General features: G+C 52.1%; 1 protein-coding gene across 1 annotated transcript in view; it reads left to right on the top strand.

Annotated features, from left to right (window-relative positions):
• The first annotated feature begins 18,904 nt into the window (after positions 1 to 18,904).
• Positions 18,905 to 19,130, top strand: part of LOC142476829 (polycomb group RING finger protein 2-like) — a 19,571-nt gene continuing 19,345 nt past the window's right edge. The window contains 2 exon segments of the mRNA XM_075581986.1: positions 18,905 to 18,980; positions 18,982 to 19,027. Of these exon segments, the coding sequence (XP_075438101.1) occupies positions 18,915 to 18,980; positions 18,982 to 19,027 (112 nt within the window). The 5' untranslated portion in view covers positions 18,905 to 18,914.

The following is a 19,130-nucleotide window of genomic DNA, read 5'->3' on the forward strand; positions in this document are numbered from 1 at the left end:
CTGCGTGTGTGTGTATATACAGGCCCCCCGGGATACTGTGTGTGTGTGTATATACAGGCCCCCCGGGATACTGCGTGTGTGTGTATATACAGGCCCCCCGGGATACTGCGTGTGTGTGTATATACAGGCCCCCCCCGGGATACTGCGTGTGTGTGTATATACAGGCCCCCCCGGGATACTGTCGTGTGTGTGTATATACAGGCCCCCCGGGATACTGCGTGTGTGTGTATATACAGGCCCCCGGGATACTGTGTGTGTGTATATACAGGCCCCCCCGGGATACTGCGTGTGTGTGTATATACAGGCCCCCCCGGGATACTGCGTGTGTGTGTATATACAGGCCCCCCGGGATACTGCGTGTGTGTATATACAGGCCCCCCCGGGATACTGCGTGTGTGTATATACAGGCCCCCCCGGGATACTGCGTGTGTGTGTATATACAGGCCCCCCCGGGATACTGCGTGTGTGTGTATATACAGGCCCCCCGGGATACTGCGTGTGTGTGTGTATACAGGCCCCCCGGGATACTGCGTGTGTGTGTGTATATACAGGCCACCCGGGATACTGCGTGTGTGTATATACAGGCCCCCCCGGGATACTGCGTGTGTGTATATACAGGCCCCCCCGGGATACTGCGTGTGTGTGTATATACAGGCCCCCCCGGGATACTGTGTGTGTGTGTATATACAGGCCCCCCGGGATACTGCGTGTGTGTGTGTATACAGGCCCCCTGGATACTGTGTGTGTGTATATACAGGCCCCCCGGGATACTGCGTGTGTGTGTATATACAGGCCCCCCCGGGATACTGCGTGTGTGTGTATATACAGGCCCCCCGGGATACTGCGTGTGTGTGTGTATACAGGCCCCCCGGGATACTGCGTGTGTGTGTATATACAGGCCCCCCCGGGATACTGCGTGTGTGTATATACAGGCCCCCGGGATACTGCGTGTGTGTGTATATACAGGCCCCCCCCGGGATACTGCGGGTGTGTGTATACAGGCCCCCCCGGGATACTGCGTTGTGTGTATATACAGGCCCCCCCGGGATACTGCGTGTGTGTGTATACAGGCCCCCCGGGATACTGCGTGTGTGTATATATACAGGCCCCCCGGGATACTGCGTGTGTATATACAGGCCCCCCGGGATACTGGTGTGTGTATATACAGGCCCCCCGGGATACTGCGTGTGTGTGTATATATACAGGCCCCCCGGGATACTGCGTGTGTGTGTATATACAGGCCCCCCCGGGATACTGTGTGTCGTGTGTGTATATACAGGCCCCCCCGGGATACTGTGTGTGTGTGTATATACAGGCCCCCCGGGATACTGCGTGTGTGTGTATATACAGGCCCCCCCGGGATACTGCGTGTGTGTATATACAGGCCCCCCCGGGATACTGCGTGTGTGTGTATATACAGGGCCCCCCGGGATACTGCGTGTGTGTGTATATACAGGCCCCCCCCGGGATACTGGTGTGTGTGTATACAGGCCCCCCGGGATACTGCGTGTGTGTGTATATACAGGCCCCCCGGGATACTGCGTGTGTGTGTATATACAGGCCCCCCGGGATACTGCGTGTGTGTGTATATACAGGCCCCCCCGGGATACTGCGTGTGTGTGTGTATATACAGGCCCCCCGGGATACTGTGTGTGTGTGTATATACAGGCCCCCCCGGGATACTGCGTGTGTGTATATACAGGCCCCCCGGGATACTGCGTGTGTGTATATACAGGCCCCTCCAGGGATACTGTGTGTGTGTGTATATACAGGCCCCCCCGGGATACTGTGTGTGTGTGTATATACAGGCCCCCCCGGGATACTGCGTGTGTGTGTATATACAGGCCCCCCGGGATACTGGTGTGTGTGTATATACAGGGCCCCCCCGGGATACTGCGTGTGTGTGTATATACAGGCCCCCCCGGGATACTGCGTGTGTGTGTATATACAGGCCCCCCGGGATACTGCGTGTGTGTATATACAGGCCCCCCGGGATACTGCGTGTGTGTATATACAGGCCCCCCCGGGATACTGCGTGTGTGTGTATATACAGGCCCCCCGGGATACTGTGTGTGTGTGTATATACAGGCCCCCCCGGGATACTGCGTGTGTGTGTGTATACAGGCCCCCCGGGATACTGCGTGTGTGTGTGTATATACAGGCCACCCGGGATACTGCGTGTGTGTATATACAGGCCACCCCCGGGATACTGCGTGTGTGTATATACAGGCCCCCCCGGGATACTGCGTGTGTGTGTATATACAGGCCCCCCGGGATACTGTCGTGTGTGTGTATATACAGGGCCCCCCGGGATACTGCGTGTGTGTGTGTATACAGGCCCCCCGGGATACTGTGTGTGTGTGTATATACAGGCCCCCCGGGATACTGCGTGTGTGTGTATATACAGGCCCCCCCGGGATACTGCGTGTGTGTGTATATATACAGGCCCCCCCGGGATACTGCGTGTGTGTGTGTATACAGGCCCCCCCGGGATACTGCGTGTGTGTGTATATACAGGCCCCCCCGGGATACTGCGTGTGTGTATATACAGGCCCCCCGGGATACTGCGTGTGTGTATATACAGGCCCCCCCGGGATACTGCGGGTGTGTGTATACAGGCCCCCCCGGGATACTGCGTTGTGTGTATATACAGGCCCCCCGGGATACTGCGTGTGTGTGTATATACAGGCCCCCCGGGATACTGCGTGTGTGTGTATATACAGGCCCCCCGGGATACTGCGTGTGTGTATATACAGGCCCCCCGGGATACTGTGTGTGTGTATATACAGGCCCCCCCGGGATACTGCGTGTGTGTGTATATATACAGGCCCCCCGGGATACTGCGTGTGTGTGTATATACAGGCCCCCCCGGGATACTGTGTGTGTGTGTGTATATACAGGCCCCCCCGGGATACTGTGTGTGTGTGTATATACAGGGCCCCCCGGGATACTGCGTGTGTGTGTATATACAGGCCCCCCCGGGATACTGCGTGTGTGTATATACAGGCCCCCCGGGATACTGCGTGTGTGTGTATATACAGGGCCCCCCGGGATACTGCGTGTGTGTGTATATACAGGCCCCCCCGGGATACTGTGTGTGTGTATACAGGCCCCCCGGGATACTGCGTGTGTGTGTATATACAGGCCCCCCGGGATACTGCGTGTGTGTGTATATACAGGCCCCACCGGGATACTGCGTGTGTGTGTATATACAGGCCCCACGGGATACTGCGTGTGTGTATATACAGGCCCCCCCGGGATACTGCGTGTGTGTGTATATACAGGCCCCCCGGGATACTGCGTGTGTGTGTATATACAGGCCCCCCCGGGATACTGCGTGTGTGTGTATATATACAGGCCCCCCGGGATACTGTGTGTGTGTGTATATACAGGCCCCCCCGGGATACTGCGTGTGTGTATATACAGGCCCCCGGGATACTGCGTGTGTGTGTATATACAGGCCCCCCCGGGATACTGCGTGTGTGTGTATATACAGGCCCCCCCGGGATACTGCGTGTGTGTGTGTATACAGGCCCCCCGGGATACTGCGTGTGTGTATATACAGGCCCCCCCGGGATACTGCGTGTGTGTGTATACAGGCCCCCCGGGATACTGCGTGTGTGTGTATATACAGGCCCCCCCGGGATACTGCGTGTGTGTGTATATACAGGCCCCCCCGGGATACTGCGTGTGTGTGTATATACAGGCCCCCCCGGGATACTGCGTGTGTATATACAGGCCCCCCCGGGATACTGCGTGTGTGTATATACAGGCCCCCCCGGGATACTGCGTGTGTGTGTATATACAGGCCCCCCGGGATACTGCGTGTGTGTGTATATACAGGCCCCCCCGGGATACTGCGTGTGTGTATATACAGGCCCCCCCGGGATACTGCGTGTGTGTGTATATACAGGCCCCCCCGGGATACTGCGTGTGTGTGTGTATATACAGGCCCCCCCGGGATACTGCGTGTGTGTGTGTATATACAGGCCCCCCCGGGATACTGCGTGTGTGTGTATATACAGGGCCCCCCGGGATACTGCGTGTGTGTGTATATACAGGCCCCCCCGGGATACTGTGTGTGTGTGTATATACAGGCCCCCCGGGATACTGCGTGTGTGTATATACAGGCCCCCCCGGGATACTGCGTGTGTGTATATACAGGCCCCCCCGGGATACTGCGTGTGTGTGTATATACAGGCCCCCCCGGGATACTGCGTGTGTGTGTATATACAGCCCCCCCGGGATACTGTGTGTGTGTGTATATACAGGCCCCCCGGGATACTGCGTGTGTGTGTATATACAGGCCCCCCGGGATACCGTGTGTCTGTGTATATACAGGCCCCCCCGGGATACTGCGTGTGTGTATATACAGGCCCCCCCGGGATACTGCGTGTGTGTGTATATACAGGCCCCCCCGGGATACTGCGTGTGTGTGTATATACAGGCCCCCCCGGGATACTGCGTGTGTGTGTATATACAGGCCCCCCGGGATACTGGTGTGTGTGTATATACAGGCCCCCCGGGATACTGCATGTGTGTGTATATACAGGCCCCCCCGGGATACTGCGTGTGTGTGTATATACAGGCCCCCCGGGATACTGCGTGTGTGTGTGTATATACAGCCCCCCGGGATACTGCGTGTGTGTATATACAGGCCCCCTGTGATACTGCGTGTGTATATACAGGCCCCCCGGGATACTGCGTGTGTGTATATACAGGCCCCCCCGGGATACTGCGTGTGTGTGTATATACAGGCCCCCCGGGATACTGCGTGTGTGTGTATATACAGGCCCCCCCGGGATACTGCGTGTGTGTATATACAGGGCCCCCGGGATACTGCGTGTGTGTGTATATACAGGGCCCCCCCGGGATACTGCGTGTGTGTATATACAGGGCCCCCCGGGATACTGCGTGTGTGTGTGTATATACAGGGCCCCCCGGGATACTGCGTGTGTGTGTATATACAGGCCCCCCGGGATACTGCGTGTGTGTGTATATACAGGCCCCCCGGGATACTGCGTGTGTGTGTATACATGCCCCCCGGGATACTGCGTGTGTGTATATATACAGGCCCCCCGGGATACTGCGTGTGTGTATATATACAGGCCCCCGGGATACTGCGTGTGTGTATATATACAGGCCCCCCGGGATACTGCGTGTGTGTATATACAGGCCCCCCGGGATACTGCGTGTGTGTATATATACAGGGCCCCCCGGGATACTGCGTGTGTGTATACAGGCCCCCGGGATACTGTGTGTGTATATACAGGCCCCCCGGGATACTGTGTGTGTGTGTATATACAGGCCCCCCCGGGATACTGCGTGTGTGTGTATATACAGGCCCCCCCGGGATACTGCGTGTGTGTGTATATACAGGCCCCCCGGGATACTGTCGTGTGTGTGTATATACAGGCCCCCCCGGGATACTGCGTGTGTGTGTGTATACCGGGGATATTGCGTGTGTGTGTATATACAGGCCCCCGGGGATATTGCGTGTGTGTATATACAGGCCCCCCCGGGATACTGCGTGTGTGTGTATATACAGGCCCCCCCGGGATACTGCGTGTGTGTGTATATACAGGCCCCCGGGATACTGTGTGTGTGTGTATATACAGGCCCCCCGGGATACTGCGTGTGTGTATATACAGGCCCCCCGGGATACTGCGTGTGTGTGTATATACAGGCCCCCCCGGGATACTGCGTGTGTGTATACAGGCCCCCCGGGATACTGCGTGTGTGTATATACAGGCCCCCCGGGATACTGCGTGTGTGTGTATATACAGGCCCCCCGGGATACTGCGTGTGTGTATATACAGGCCCCCCGGGATACTGCGTGTGTGTGTATATACAGGCCCCCCCGGGATACTGCGTGTGTGTGTGTATATACAGGCCCCCCGGGATACTGTGTGTGTGTGTATATACAGCCCCCCCGGGATACTGCGTGTGTGTATATACAGGCCCCCCGGGATACTGCGTGTGTGTATATACAGGCCCCTCCAGGATACTGTGTGTGTGTGTATATACAGGCCCCCCCGGGATACTGTGTGTGTGTGTATATACAGGCCCCCCGGGATACTGCGTGTGTGTGTATATACAGGCCCCCGGGATACTGTGTGTGTGTATATACAGGCCCCCCCGGGATACTGCGTGTGTGTGTATATACAGGCCCCCCCGGGATACTGCGTGTGTGTGTATATACAGGCCCCCCGGGATACTGCGTGTGTGTATATACAGGCCCCCCGGGATACTGCGTGTGTGTATATACAGGCCCCCCCGGGATACTGCGTGTGTGTGTATATACAGGCCCCCCGGGATACTGTGTGTGTGTGTATATACAGGCCCCCCGGGATACTGCGTGTGTGTGTGTATACAGGCCCCCCGGGATACTGCGTGTGTGTGTGTATATACAGGCCACCCGGGATACTGCGTGTGTGTATATACAGGCCCCCCCGGGATACTGCGTGTGTGTATATACAGGCCCCCCCGGGATACTGCGTGTGTGTGTATATACAGGCCCCCCGGGATACTGTGTGTGTGTGTATATACAGGCCCCCCGGGATACTGCGTGTGTGTGTGTATACAGGCCCCCGGGATACTGTGTGTGTGTGTATATACAGGCCCCCCGGGATACTGCGTGTGTGTGTATATACAGGCCCCCCCGGGATACTGCGTGTGTGTGTATATATACAGCCCCCCGGGATACTGCGTGTGTGTGTGTATACAGGCCCCCCCGGGATACTGCGTGTGTGTGTATATACAGGCCCCCCCGGGATACTGCGTGTGTATATACAGGCCCCCGGGATACTGCGTGTGTGTATATACAGGCCCCCCCGGGATACTGCGGGTGTGTGTATACAGGCCCCCCCGGGATACTGCGTTTGTGTGTATATACAGGCCCCCCGGGATACTGCGTGTGTGTGTATACAGGCCCCCCGGGATACTGCGTGTGTGTATATATACAGGCCCCCCGGGATACTGCGTGTGTATATACAGGCCCCCCGGGATACTGTGTGTGTATATACAGGCCCCCCGGGATACTGCGTGTGTGTGTATATATACAGGCCCCCCGGGATACTGCGTGTGTGTGTATATACAGGCCCCCCCGGGATACTGTGTGTGTGTGTGTATATACAGGCCCCCCGGGATACTGTGTGTGTGTGTATATACAGGGCCCCCGGGATACTGCGTGTGTGTGTATATACAGGCCCCCCCGGGATACTGCGTGTGTGTATATACAGGCCCCCCGGGATACTGCGTGTGTGTGTATATACAGGGCCCCCGGGATACTGCGTGTGTGTGTATATACAGGCCCCCCCGGGATACTGTGTGTGTGTATACAGGCCCCCCGGGATACTGTGTGTGTATATACAGGCCCCCCGGGATACTGCGTTTGTGTGTATACAGGCCCCCCCGGGATACTGTGTGTGTGTATATACAGGCCCCCCGGGATACTGCGTGTGTGTATATACAGGCCCCCCCGGGATACTGCGTTTGTGTGTATATACAGGCCCCCCCGGGATACTGCGTGTGTGTATATACAGGCCCCCCCCGGGATACTGCGTGTGTATATACAGGCCCCCCGGGATACTGTGTGTGTGTGTATACAGGCCCCCCCGGGATACTGTGTGTGTGTGTGTATATACAGGCCCCCAGGGATACTGTGTGTGTGTGTATACAGGCCCCCCCGGGATACTGCGTGTGTCTGTGTATATACAGGCCCCCCGGGATACTGTGTGTGTGTATACAGGCCCCCCGGGATACTGTGTGTGTATATACAGGCCCCCCCGGGATACTGCGTGTGTCTGTGTATATACAGGCCCCCCGGGATACTGTGTGTGTGTGTATACAGGCCCCCCCGGGATACTGCGTGTGTGTGTATATACAGGCCCCCCGGGATACTGTGTGTGTGTGTATACAGGCCCCCCGGGATACTGCGTGTGTATATACAGGCCCCCCCGGGATACTGCGTGTGTGTGTTTATACAGGCCCCCCGGGATACTGTGTGTGTATATACAGGCCCCCCCGGGATACTGCGTGTGTGTGTATATACAGGCCCCCCCGGGATACTGCGTGTGTGTATATACAGGCCCCCTGGGGATACTGCGTGTGTGTATATACAGCCCCCCCCGGGATACTGCGTGTGTGTATATACAGGCCCCCCCGGGATACTGCGTGTGTGTGTATATACAGGCCCCCCGGGATACTGCGTGTGTGTGTATATACAGGCCCCCGGGATACTGTGTGTGTGTATACAGGCCCCCCCGGGATACTGCGTGTGTGTGTATATACAGCCCCCCCGGGATACTGCGTGTGTGTGTATATACAGGCCCCCCCGGGATACTGCGTGTGTGTGTATATACAGGCCCCCCCGTGATACTGCGTGTGTGTGTGTGTGTATACAGGCCCCCCCGGGATACTGCGTGTGTGTGTATATACAGCCCCCCGGGATACTGCGTGTGTGTGTATATACAGGCCCCCCCGGGATACTGCGTGTGTGTGTATATACAGGCCCCCCGGGATACTGCGTGTGTGTATATACAGGCCCCCGGGATTCTGCGTGTGTGTGTATATACAGGCCCCCCGGGATACTGCGTGTGTGTGTATATACAGCCCCCCCGGGATACTGTGTGTGTGTGTATATACAGCCCCCCCGGGATACTGCGTGTGTGTGTATATACAGGCCCCCCCGGGATACTGTGTGTGTGTGTATATACAGGCCCCCCGGGATACTGCGTGTGTGTGTATATACAGGCCCCCCGGGATACTGCGTGTGTGTATATACAGGCCCCCCGGGATACTGCGTGTGTGTGTATACAGGCCCCCGGGATACTGCGTGTGTGTATATACAGGCCCCCCGGGATACTGCGTGTGTGTATATACAGGCCCCCCCTGGATACTGCGTGTGTGTGTATATACAGGCCCCCCCGGGATACTGCGGGTGTGTATATACAGGCCCCCCCGGGATACTGTGTGTGTGTATATACAGGCCCCCCGGGATACTGCGTGTGTGTGTATATACAGGCCCCCCGGGATACTGCGTGTGTGTGTATATATACAGCCCCCCGGGATACTGTGTGTGTGTGTATACAGGCCCCCCCGGGATACTGCGTGTGTGTTTTATATAGAGGCCCCCCCGGGATACTGCGTGTGTGTATATACAGGCCCCCTGGGATACTGCGGGTGTGTGTATATACAGGCCCCCCGGGATACTGCGGGTGTGTGTATATACAGGCCCCCCGGGATACTGCGTGTGTGTATATACAGGCCCCCCCGGGATACTGCGGGTGTGTGTATATACAGGCCCCCCCGGGATACTGCGTGTGTGTGTTTTATATAGAGGCAGTGCAATTATATCTCCTCCTATTACCCCATATACCCCCTCCCTATAATTCCTCCTATTACCCCATATAACTGCTCCCTATAACTCCTCCTATTACCCCATATAACCCCTCCCTATTACCCCATATAACCTCTCCCTATAACTCGTCCTATTACCCATATAACCCCTCCCTATAACTCCTCCTATTACCCCATATAACCCCTCCTTATTACCCCATATAACCTCTCCCTATAACTTCTATTACCCCATATAACCCCTCCCTATAACTCCTCCTATTACACATATAACCCCTCCCTATAACTCCTCCTATTACCCCATATAACCCCTCCCTATAACCCCTCCTATTACCCCATATAACCCCTCCCTATAACTCCTCCAATACCCCATATAACCCCTCCCTATAACTCCTCCTATTACCCCATATAACCCCTCCCTATAACTCCTCCTATTACCCATATAACCCCTCCCTATAACTCCTCCTATTACCCCATATAACCCCTCCCTATAACTCCTCCTATTACCCCATATAACCCCTCCTTATTACCCCATATAACCTCTCCCTATAACTTCTATTACCCCATATACCCCCTCCCTATAACTTCTATTACCCCATATACCCCTCCCTCTAACTCGTCCTATTACCCATATACCCTCTCCCTATAACTCCTCCTATTCCCCCATATACCCCCTCCCTATAACCCCTCATATTACCTATATAACCCCTCCCTATAACTCCTCCTATTACCCATATACCCCCTCCCTATAACTCCTCCTATTACCCCATATACCCGCTCCCTATAAACTGCTCCTATTACCCCATATACCCCCTCCCTATAACTCCTCCTATTACCCATATAACCCCTCCCTATTACCCCATATACCCCCTCCCTATAACTCCTCCTAATACCCCATATACCCCCTCCCTATAACTTCTATTACCCCATATACCCCCTCCCTATAACACCTCCTATTACCCATATAACCCCTCCCTATTACCCCATATACCCCCTCCCTATAACTCCTCCTAATACCCCATATACCCCCTCCCTATAACTTCTATTACCCCATATACCCCCTCCCTATAACTCGTCCTATTACCCCATATACCCCCTCCCTATAACTCCTCCTAATACCCCATATACCCCCTCCCTATAACTTCTATTACCCCATATACCCCCTCCCTATAACTCCTCCTATTACCCCATATACCCCCTCCCTATAACTCCTCCTAATACCCCATATACCCCCTCCCTATAACTTCTATTACCCCATATACCCCCTCCCTATAACTCCTCCTATTACCCCATATAACCTCTCCCTATAACTCCTATTACCCCATATACCCCCTACCTATAACTTATATTACCCCATATACCCGCTCCCTATAACTCCTCCTATTACCCCATATACCCGCTCCCTATAACTCCTCCTATTACCCCATATACCCCCTCCCTATAACTCCTCCTATTACCCCATATACTCCCTCCCTATAACTCATCCTATTACCCCATATACCCCCTCCCTATAACTCCTCCTATTACCCCATATAACCTCTCCCTATAACTCCTATTACCCCATATACCCCCTCCCTATAACTCCTCCTATTACCCCATATACCCCCTCCCTATAACTCCTCCTATTACCCCATATACCCCTCCCTATAACTCCTCCTATTACCCCATATACCCCTCCCTATAACTCCTCCTATTACCCCATATAACCTCTCCCTATAACTCCTATTACCCCATATACCCCCTCCCTATAACTCCTCCTATTACCCCATATACCCCCTCCCTATAACTCCTCCTATTACCCCATATACCCCTCCCTATAACTCCTCCTATTACCCCATATACCCCTCCCTATAACTCCTCCTATTACCCCATATAACCTCTCCCTATAACTCCTATTACCCCACATACCCCTCCCTATAACTCCTCCTATTACCCCATATACCCCCTCCCTATAACTCCTATTACCCCATATACCCCCTCCCTATAACTTCTATTACCCCATATACCCACTCCCTATAACTCCTCCTATTACCCCATATACCCGCTCCCTATAACTCCTCCTATTACCCCATATACCCCCTCCCTATAACTTCTATTACCCCATATACCCGCTCCCTATAACTCCTCCTATTACCCCATATACCCCCTCCCTATAACTCCTCCTATTACCCCATATACCCTCTCCCTATAACTCCTCCTATTACCCCATATACCCGCTCCCTATAACTCCTCCTATTACCCCATATACCCCCTCCCTATAACTTCTATTACTCCATATACCCCCTCCCTATAACTCCTCCTATTACCCCATATACCCACTCCCTATAACTCCTCCTATTACCCCATATACCCGCTCCCTATAACTCCTCCTATTACCCCATATACCCCCTCCCTATAACTTCTATTACTCCATATACCCCCTCCCTATAACCCCTCCTATTACCCCATATACCCCCTCCCTATAACTCCTCCTATTACCCCATATACCCCCTCCCTATAACTTCTATTACTCCATATACCCCCTCCCTATAACCCCTCCTATTACCCCATATACCCGCTCCCTATAACTCCTCCTATTACCCCATATACCCCCTCCCTATAACTTCTATTACTCCATATACCCCCTCCCTATAACCCCTCCTATTACCCCATATACCCCCTCCCTATAACTCCTCCTATTACCCCATATACCCCCTCCCTATAACTTCTATTACCCCATATACCCCCTCCCTATAACTCCTCCTATTACCCCATATACTCCCTCCCTATATCTCCTATTACCCCATATACCCCTCCCTATAACTCCTCCTATTACCCCATATAACCCCCTCCCTATAACTCCTATTACCCCATATACCCCCTCCCTATAACTTCTATTACCCCATATACCCACTCCCTATAACTCCTCCTATTACCCCATATACCCGCTCCCTATAACTCCTCCTATTACCCCATATACCCCCTCCCTATAACTTCTATTACCCCATATACCCGCTCCCTATAACTCCTCCTATTACCCCATATACCCCCTCCCTATAACTCCTCCTATTACCCCATATACCCTCTCCCTATAACTCCTCCTATTACCCCATATACCCGCTCCCTATAACTCCTCCTATTACCCCATATACCCCCTCCCTATAACTTCTATTACTCCATATACCCCCTCCCTATAACTCCTCCTATTACCCCATATACCCACTCCCTATAACTCCTCCTATTACCCCATATACCCGCTCCCTATAACTCCTCCTATTACCCCATATACCCCCTCCCTATAACTTCTATTACTCCATATAACCCCTCCTATTACCCCATATACCCCCTCCCTATAACTCCTCCTATTACCCCATATACCCCCTCCCTATAACTTCTATTACTCCATATACCCCCTCCCTATAACCCCTCCTATTACCCCATATACCCGCTCCCTATAACTCCTCCTATTACCCCATATACCCCCTCCCTATAACTTCTATTACTCCATATACCCCCTCCCTATAACCCCTCCTATTACCCCATATACCCCCTCCCTATAACTCCTCCTATTACCCCATATACCCCCTCCCTATAACTTCCTATTACCCCATATACCCCCTCCCTATAACTCCTCCTATTACCCCATATACTCCCTCCCTATATCTCCTATTACCCCATATACCCCTCCCTATAACTCCTCCTATTACCCCATATAACCCCCTCCATATAACTCCTCCTATTACTCCATATACCCCCTCCCTATAACCCCTCCTATTACCCCATATACCCGCTCCCTATAACCCCTCCTATTACCCCATATACCCCCTCCCTATAACTCCTCCTATTACCCCATATACCCTCTCCCTATAACTCCTCCTATTACCCCATATACCCGCTCCCTATAACTCCTCCTATTACCCCATATACCCCCTCCCTATAACTCTATTACTCCATATACCCCCTCCCTATAACTCCTCCTATTACCCCATATACCCACTCCCTATAACTCCTCCTATTACCCCATATACCCGCTCCCTATAACTCCTCCTATTACCCCATATACCCCCTCCCTATAACTTCTATTACCCCATATACCCCCTCCCTATAACTCCTCCTATGACCCCATATACTCCCTCCCTATATCTCCTATTACCCCATATACCCCACCCTATAACTCCTCCTATTACCCCATATAACCCCCTCCCTATAACTCCTCCTATTACTCCATATACCCCCCTCCCTATAACCCCTCCTATTACCCCATATACCCGCTCCCTATAACCCCTCCTATTACCCCATATACCCCCTCCCTATAACTCCTCCTATTACCCCATATACCCCTCCCTATAACTCCTCCTATTACCCCATATACCCCTCCCTATAACTCCTCCTATTACCCCATATAACCTCTCCCTATAACTCCTATTACCCCATATACCCCCTCCCTATAACTCCTCCTATTACCCCATATACCCCCTCCCTATAACTCCTCCTATTACCCCATATACCCCTCCCTATAACTCCTCCTATTACCCCATATACCCCTCCCTATAACTCCTCCTATTACCCCATATAACCTCTCCCTATAACTCCTATTACCCCATATACCCCTCCCTATAACTCCTCCTATTACCCCATATACCCCCTCCTATAACTCCTATTACCCCATATACCCCCTCCCTATAACTTCTATTACCCCATATACCCACTCCCTATAACTCCTCCTATTACCCCATATACCCGCTCCCTATAACTCCTCCTATTACCCCATATACCCCCTCCTATAACTCTATTACCCCATATACCCGCTCCCTATAACTCCTCCTATTACCCCATATACCCCCTCCCTATAACTCCTCCTATTACCCCACATACCCTCTCCCTATAACTCCTCCTATTACCCCATATACCCGCTCCCTATAACTCCTCCTATTACCCCATATACCCCCTCCCTATAACTTCTATTACTCCATATACCCCCTCCCTATAACTCCTCCTATTACCCCATATACCCACTCCCTATAACTCCTCCTATTACCCCATATACCCGCTCCCTATAACTCCTCCTATTACCCCATATACCCCCTCCCTATAACTTCTATTACTCCATATACCCCCTCCCTATAACCCCTCCTATTACCCCATATACCCCCTCCCTATAACTCCTCCTATTACCCCATATACCCCCTCCCTATAACTTCTATTACTCCATATACCCCCTCCCTATAACCCCTCCTATTACCCCATATACCCGCTCCCTATAACTCCTCCTATTACCCCATATACCCCCTCCCTATAACTTCTATTACTCCATATACCCCCTCCCTATAACCCCTCCTATTACCCCATATACCCCCTCCCTATAACTCCTCCTATTACCCCATATACCCCCTCCCTATAACTTCTATTACCCCATATACCCCCTCCCTATAACTCCTCCTATTACCCCATATACTCCCTCCCTATATCTCCTATTACCCCATATACCCCTCCCTATAACTCCTCCTATTACCCCATATAACCCCCTCCCTATAACTCCTATTACCCCATATACCCCCTCCCTATAACTTCTATTACCCCATATACCCACTCCCTATAACTCCTCCTATTACCCCATATACCCGCTCCCTATAACTCCTCCTATTACCCCATATACCCCCTCCCTATAACTTCTATTACCCCATATACCCGCTCCCTATAACTCCTCCTATTACCCCATATGACCCCTCCTTATTACCCCATATAACCTCTCCCTATAACTTCTATTACTCCATATACCCCCTCCCTATAACCCCTCCTATTACCCCATATACCCCCTCCCTATAACTCCTCCTATTACCCCATATACCCCCTCCCTATAACTTCTATTACTCCATATACCCCCTCCCTATAACCCCTCCTATTACCCCATATACCCGCTCCCTATAACTCCTCCTATTACCCCATATACCCCCTCCCTATAACTTCTATTACTCCATATACCCCCTCCCTATAACCCCTCCTATTACCCCATATACCCCCTCCCTATAACTCCTCCTATTACCCCATATACCCCCTCCCTATAACTTCTATTACCCCATATACCCCCTCCCTATAACTCCTCCTATTACCCCATATTCTCCCGTCCCTATATCTCCTATTGCCCCATATACCCCTCCCTATAACTCCTCCTATTACCCCATATAACCCCCTCCCTATAACTCCTATTACCCCATATACCCCCTCCCTATAACTTCTATTACCCCATATACCCACTCCCTATAACTCCTCCTATTACCCCATATACCCGCTCCCTATAACTCCTCCTATTACCCCATATACCCGCTCCCTATAACTCCTCCTATTACCCCATATAACCCCTCCTTATTACCCCATATAACCTCTCCCTATAACTTCTATTACTCCATATACCCCCTCCCTATAACCCCTCCTATTACCCCATATACCCCCTCCCTATAACTCCTCCTATTACCCCATATACCCCCTCCCTATAACTTCTATTACTCCATATACCCCCTCCCTATAACCCCTCCTATTACCCCATATACCCGCTCCCTATAACTCCTCCTATTACCCCATATACCCCCTCCCTATAACTTCTATTACTCCATATACCCCCTCCCTATAACCCCTCCTATTACCCCATATACCCCTCCCTATAACTCCTCCTATTACCCCATATACCCCCTCCCCCTATAACTTCTATTACCCCATATACCCCCTCCCTATAACTCCTCCTATTACCCCATATACTCCCTCCCTATATCTCCTATTACCCCATATACCCCTCCCTATAACTCCTCCTATTACCCCATATACTCCCCCTCCCTATAACTCCTCCTATTACTCCATATACCCCCTCCCTATAACTCCTCCTGTTACCCCATATACCCGCTCCCTATAACTCCTCCTATTACCCCATATACTCCCCTCCCTATAACTCCTCCTATTACTCCATATACCCCCTCCCTATAACTCCTCCTATTACCCCATATACCCCCTCCCTATAACTCCTCCTATTACCCCATATACCCGCTCCCTATAACTCCTCCTATTACCCCATATACCCCCTCCCTATAACTCCTCCTATTACCCCATATACCCCCTCCCTATAACTCCTCCTATTACCCCATATACCCCCTCCCTATAACTCCTCCTATTACTCCATATACCCCCTCCCTATAACTCCTCCTGTTACCCCATATACCCGCTCCCTATAACTCCTCCTATTACCCCATATACTCCCCTCCCTATAACTCCTCCTATTACTCCATATACCCCCTCCCTATAACTCCTCCTATTACCCCATATACCCCCTCCCTATAACTCCTCCTATTACCCCATATACCCCCTCCCTATAACTCCTCCTATTACCCCATATACCCCCTCCTATAACTTCTATTACCCCATATACCCCCTCCCTATAACTCCTCCTATTACCCCATATACCCCCTCCCTATAACTCCTCATACCCGCTCCCTATAACTCCTCCTATTACCCCATATACCCCCTCCCTATAACTTCTATTACTCCATATACCCCCTCCCTATAACCCCTCCTATTACCCCATATACCCCCTCCCTATAACTCCTCCTATTACCCCATATACCCCCTCCCTATAACTTCTATTACCCCATATACCCCCTCCCTATAACTCCTCCTATTACCCCATATACTCCCTCCCTATATCTCCTATTACCCATATACCCCTCCCTATAACTCCTCCTATTACCCCAATACTCCCCTCCCTATAACTCCTCCTATTACTCCATATACCCCCTCCCTATAACTCCTCCTGTTACCCCATATACCCGCTCCCTATAACTCCTCCTATTACCCCCATATACTCCCTCCCTATACTCCTCCTATTACTCCATATACCCCCTCCCTATAACTCCTCCTATTACCCCATATACCCCCTCCCTATAACTCCTCTATTACCCCATATACCCCCTCCCTATAACTTCTATTACCCCATATACCCCCTCCCTATAACTCCTCCTATTACCCCATATACCCCCTCCCTATAACTTCTATTACCCCATATACCCCCTCCCTATAACTCCTCCTATTACCCCATATACCCCTCCCTATAACTCCTCCTATTACCCCATATACCCCTCCCTATAACTCCTCCTATTACCCCATATACTCCCTCCCTATATCTCCTATTACCACATATACCCCTCCCTATAACTCCTCCTATTACCCCATATAACCCCCTCCCTATAACTCCTCCTATTACCCCATATACCCGCTCCCTATAACTCCTCCTATTACCCCATATACCCGCTCCCTATAACTCCTCCTATTACCCCATATAACCCCTCCCTATAACTCCTCCTATTACCCCATATACCCCCTCCCTATAACTCCTCCTATTACCCCATATAACCCCTCCCTATAACTCCTCCTATTACCCCATATACCCGCTCCCTATAACTCCTCCTGTTACCCCATATATCCTCTCCCTATAACTCCTCCTATTACCCATATACCCGCTCCCTATAACCTCCTCCTATTACCCCATATACCCGCTCCCTATAACTCCTCCTGTTACCCCATATATCCTCTCCCTATAACTCCTCCTATTACCCATATACCCGCTCCCTATAACTCCTCCTATTACCCCATATAACCCCTCCCTATAACTCCTCCTATTACCCCATATACCCCCTCCCTATAACTCCTCCTATTACCCCATATAACCCCTCCCTATAACTCCTCCTATTACCCCATATACCCGCTCCCTATAACTCCTCCTGTTACCCATATATCCTCTCCCTATAACTCCTCCTATTACCCCATATACCCGCTCCCTATAACTCCTCCTATTACCCCATATACCGCTCCCCTATAACTCCTCCTGTTACCCCATATATCCTCTCCCTATAACTCCTCCTATTACCCCATATACCCGCTCCCTATAACTCCTCCTATTACCCCATATAACCCCTCCCTATAACTCCTCCTATTACCCCATATACCCCCTCCCTATAACTCTCCTATTACCCCATATAACCCCTCCCATATAACTCCTCCTATTACCCCATATACCCGCTCCCTATAACTCCTCCTGTTACCCCCATATATCCTCTCCCTATAACTCCTCCTATTTACCCCATATAACCGCCTCCCTATAACTCCTCCCTGTTACCCCATATACCCCCTCCCTATAACTCCTCCTATTACCCCATATACCCGCTCCCTATAACTCCTCCTATTACCCCATATACCCCGCTCCCTATAACTCCTCCTGTTACCCCATATACCCCCTCCCTATAACTCCTATTACCCCATATACCCCCTCCCTATAACTCCTCCTATTACCCCATATACCCCCTCCCTATAACTCCTATTACCCCATATACCCCTCCCTATAACCCCTCCTGTTACCCCATATACCCCCTCCCTATAACTCCTATTACCCCATATACCCCCTCCCTATAACCCCTCCTGTTACCCCATATAACAAACCCCCCGGATCCCCCAGCAGGGAGTCGATGTATATTAGAGTGCAAGCTCTGCGGGTCAACGTCACGCCCCCCCCCCCTCTTCCTCCCAGGGCCCCCCTGAGAATGCATCGCACGATGCGGATAAAGATGACGGAGCTGAACCCGCACCTGATGTGCGCGCTGTGCGGTCGGCTACTTCATAGACGCGGCCACCATTGTGGAGTGCCTGCATTCCTGTGAGTCTGCGCCCTCTCCCCCCTCTCTCTCCCCCCTCTCTCTCCCCCCTCTCTCTCCCCCCTCTCTCCCCCCCCTCTCTCTCCCCCCTCTCTCTCCCCCCTC

This window comes from Ascaphus truei, unplaced genomic scaffold, assembly GCF_040206685.1.
Source record: "Ascaphus truei isolate aAscTru1 unplaced genomic scaffold, aAscTru1.hap1 HAP1_SCAFFOLD_1758, whole genome shotgun sequence".
Lineage (NCBI taxonomy): Eukaryota > Metazoa > Chordata > Amphibia > Anura > Ascaphidae > Ascaphus > Ascaphus truei.